Below are 4677 nucleotides of genomic sequence, written 5' to 3'. Positions count from 1 at the left end.
CATATATGGACAATTACCTTACATGGTTCTTTCCTTCTGAGTCATTGAGTGAGCATTGACTATGTTAATATATATTTGAAAAAGCGTAGCACATTTCTCTTATTATTGCAGTTTAAAAATTCACCTATTGAAGTTATCAGTGGTTTAAAAAAATCAATAATTATACCCGATGAACACGTCTTTGGCTCACCTAGAAAGTTGTCGAACTCTGTTGCATAATATTCTATTATATTCACCATATTTAAAAATGTTTTAACATTAACCGTACTTAAGTGCTCTTTAACCTTAATTAAACGTCGAAAAAGTTTAAAACTCACTACATTTGAAACTTCTTTAACATTTTCTATGCTTCGAAGTTTTAACACCCAGGTTGCGAGTCAGGGAAACATGCTTGGTGGGTTGATTCCCGGCACTCTGTTTTATATATATATATATATTTGTGAATAGAAATTTGAACTGCTTGCGAAGTCTGGAATATGCATTGCCCACCAGCATGACCAACTTCGCACTAATTTCGTGGCTATGGAGTAAAACTAATATTACCAATATATCAAACAAAATACGGTAGTGGCCGCACATGTTGCGCAATACAAGATCTGGTTCTCCAGTTCTATAAAGCCGTTTTTTCCACGTATCTTGCGAGTTATGAAGATATAAATGGACAGAGAAGGCTCAAGAAGCGTACTTGCCGCTGTAAAGTGGCTAAGTGCAGCACCTGCGTGAACATGAACACTTCTAAACTCCGCATCTTCGTGGCCAAATGTTATTAAGAAGTGAGATCTTTTGGCAGTAAAGTGTGTTTGTTTTAACTGATAGAGCACTTTATTAGAGTATATTTTGTTTTCTTTCTAATTCTAATACCAAAAACCGTGTTAGTACTTACTAAATGTTAAACTTCTTTGATTCTCACTAAACGTTGGACGTTCTTTGACTTTTATTATGTTTGGGTTTCAACTCACTGTCATTGGAAGTTATCTAATACTCTTTATTTAAAGTTTTTTAAATCCCCAGTATTAAACATTTTTTGTTGTTTTTTTTACACTCAGCGTTTTTGAGAGATTCTAACTGAGGATATGTAGAACTGAAGAATTTAACACTAATATGTATTGGAGTTTTTGAAATATTTAACATAGAATATATACTGAAGTTTTCGAAAGACTAGGTAGTGAATCTATACAGATGTTTTGAAAGATTAAAATACATATACGGATATTGGATGAAATAATGAAACACCTTTGAATTTCTCCATTTTATTTATTAATACGGAGTTAGTTCAACACGAGCAGACCATACAGCATTAAAACTACGCAGAATTAATGAAACAAGGTGTTGTTCATCATACAATGATTTTTTTTGACAAAATGTCGATCAATTCTTCTTCTAACTGTTGAAGTGGTGGAAATCTGCTTCCAAAAATTGATTTCAAGAACTGACCATAGAGGCTCGACATCATTTAGATCTGGTGACTTTGATGGACATGTTAGGTGTCCAGCTCTTCCTCGTGTTCTATGAACAAATCTTTAATAATGTCAGCACTATGAATTGTTGCATTCTTCTTGAAACACGCTCTCTCTGTCTGAGAATAAAGTGTTCATTATAAGGTGAACCTGTTCTACAGTAAAGTTTGATTACTTGTTTTCTGTCAGTTTATTTTTCTGACCATTTCGCTAGCTCTACAATATTCCAATAAAAAGCTGCCCATAACATCATAAAGCTTAAATGATAGCATAATATATTCAGGGTCGTAAGCTTATTTTGTAGTTCTCCGCACATAAACACATCCATTTGATGGGAAAAATGTAAAAGATAATCAAACTGCATTCTTTCATCGACCTTCAGTCGAACTTTTATTTTATTAACATTAAGCAGTTCCCTTCAACTTCGTTCGACTGAACTTGGATGTTGCAGGCTAGCGTTAAGTTGTGCGCACACTTTTGACGCCGTAGTTTTCGTCTCACTGCTCATGTTAATGCTTGTCTATCACGATCTGCCAACTTGGTTTTTAGACGTACCACTAATATGTTTGTCTGATGTGGTTTTATTTTCCAATATCCACGCTGACATATCTTCCGATACGCACTCCGCACGCCGAACTATAGATTACGCTTGGAATTATATCAAGATGTCATTAGACAAAATAAAACAAAATAATTGAGTCTCTTACTTTGTTTTGCATTATTATCGAAATATAGAAAAACACAAATGAATTGTGGAAAGTATCTGTTATACTTTATCACTGAATCTAGCCTTTATCGTAATTTTAAAAAAATGCATTACTCTAAGCTTGGTGGATTGTTAACGCGAATATGATTACAACCATGTGTGCACTATTCTTGTCACTTAATTGCCTAAGCAAATTTCACAGTCTTTTGAATCTCTCATACGATACGCTTAAAGTTGCCATGAATCACGAGAAGAATTATACATTCCGTAGGCTACAACACAGCATGACATATCAACTTCAAAAGCAAAAAAAAAAAATATTTGTTACTCTCAATTTTGGTTTTATTAACTCTTGAAACAGAACACTTTCGGGGACTCTGCATAAGTACATTTAGCAGGCATGGTAGTTTACACTGTATGAAGCTCTTAATGTTTAGAAAAACATGTCAAGCCGAAGGTGCGTTGAATAGACAGCGATTCTTAAGTTGCTTTTATACGTATTTCATCTGAGGGTCGCGGGTTCGAATCCCCGTCTCACCAAATATGTTCGCTCTTTCAGCCGTAGGAGCGTTATTATGTGACGGTCAATCCCACTATTCATTGGTAAAAGAGTAGCCCAAGTGTTGGCAGTGGGTGGTGATGACTAGCTGCCTTCCCTCTAGTCTTACACTGCTAAATTAGGGACGGCTAGCGCAGATAGCCCTCGTGTAGCTTTGCGCGAAATTCAAAAACAAACAAACTTATACGTATTTTACTTATCACACGTACTGCCAACTGCTTTTCTCATCCACGCCTAATAGAAAAAAATAAGTAAAAGTATTTTACATATATTATAGCTTTATCGCACGAGGTTAAACCTTAAGCGGGCACATAGAGCTCTGAATAAGCGCGTCACTTAAACGTGGGAGAGCCTTATCATCAATAGAGGGCAGCACCTTAAATTATAAACATCTAACCTCCACGACGAGGAAATAAACTTGTTGAGCAGTAATTCTGTAACGTCCTGAACCTGTTGACGATATCTGATACACTTGTCGACTTTGTGAAGACAGATAGAGTAGCAGAGCTTCGGCAGGATGAACCTGATTCGTAGAAATCACACTGTTACACAAACGATCACTAGGGGATTAGTGTTCATGTAAAATGAACCAACAGGCGAAAAGAATTGTCACGTTTAATTGGTATCTGCTGAATATTGATCGAAACTTTAGTCAAATTCTGTGGGAGCAGCGGTTACAAAAATGTGGTAAGAAAAAGAATGTAAGTAAGAAATTAATAGTTTTTATTCCTGAAGCATTTTTTCTTTGGATCGTAAGAACTTAAATCAAAATTGAACTGAAAAAAAAATCGAAAGCCTTGTTTGATAATATGATTTCCTATGAAAACAGAAGAAAGTATAAACTAAATAATTGTCTGGAATACATTATTTTGATGGCATGTATAACCTTGGAAAACAGAATAGTCTAAACCAGAATATAATTTGTAAAAGGCACCTTTTGACACGTATTAAGAAAGTTTAAATTTGTATGCTAAATAATTTAACAGAAAAAACTGTGTAACAATAGTCTGACAACAGAGTTTATTAAGACATGAGAGTGATATTCACCTGAATTTACTTAACAGAGTGACTATCAATGGGGACATCAGTGACCTGCAGTTATTACTGGTGTCTGGAGATAACCCGTTTGACAATTATTGTGACCCTTGCTGGTGTTACTCTGCAGAATAATAGCGATGTTTGTGACTGGATAGAAAGGTAATATTTTCCGTTCTGCATAATACCAGTGATATCTGTGACTAGGTAGAAAGGTAAGATTTTCCGCTCTTCAGAAAACTGATGATGTTTGTGATTGAGTAGAAAAACAAGATTTTCCGCTCTTCAGAATACCAGCGATGTCTGTGACTGGGTAGAAAATTAAGACTTTCCGTTCTACAGAATACTTACAAATTTTTAATAATTTGAACATTAAACGACACATAAGGAAGAGTATACAAAACTCTAAGCTACTCTGTTTTTAATATTTTCCAGTCGTCCAGCATATTAAATAAGGAAAAAGATACAAAATATCATAAATCTTTACATAATTCGTCAACGGAATTTCAAATTAATATCTATGCTATGTATCACTTGTATAACAAATATCACCATATTCGCTGAAAATCTTTGCATTATTATGGTACTTTTTATAGTGGTAGCTGTATTACAGGCCTCTGGTAGCTCAGCGGAAAATCTGAAGGCTTATAACGTTAAAAGTGGATTTCGATACCCGTGGTTGGCATAGCACAGATAGTTTATCATGTAGCTTTGTGCTTAACTGCAAACATGAAAACCGTCATGTTAACTCATCTATAATTTTGCAGTCTTTCTAACATTATGGGCATACTATAAATATAACTTCATAGTCCTTCCAGGCCCAGCATGGCCAGGTGGTTAGGGCGCTCGACTCGCAATCTCAGGGTCGCGGGTTCGAATCCCCGTCACACCAAACATGCTCGCCCTTTCAGCCATGGGGG

General features: G+C 35.5%; 1 protein-coding gene across 3 annotated transcripts in view; it reads left to right on the top strand.

Moving 5' to 3' along the window:
- The first annotated feature begins 695 nt into the window (after positions 1–695).
- LOC106464897 (meteorin-like protein) overlaps positions 696–4677 on the top strand; it is a 29244-nt gene continuing 25262 nt past the window's right edge. Inside the window, exons 1-2 of one of the 3 annotated variants that reach the window (XM_022392700.1) lie at positions 696–773; positions 3787–3919. In XM_022392700.1, coding sequence (XP_022248408.1) covers positions 3798–3919 — 122 coding nt within the window. In that variant the 5' untranslated portion in view covers positions 696–773; positions 3787–3797. Of the gene's footprint in view, positions 774–3151; positions 3424–3786; positions 3920–4677 lie in introns of those variants that run through there. The other 2 variants (XM_022392699.1, XM_022392698.1) reach the window with 2 other exon arrangements.

Source organism: Limulus polyphemus, unplaced genomic scaffold, assembly GCF_000517525.1.
Source record: "Limulus polyphemus unplaced genomic scaffold, Limulus_polyphemus-2.1.2 Scaffold1773, whole genome shotgun sequence".
NCBI lineage: Eukaryota > Metazoa > Arthropoda > Merostomata > Xiphosura > Limulidae > Limulus > Limulus polyphemus.
The sequence above is the reverse complement of the archived record's forward strand: the minus strand, read 5'-3'. Positions and strand labels throughout refer to the sequence as shown.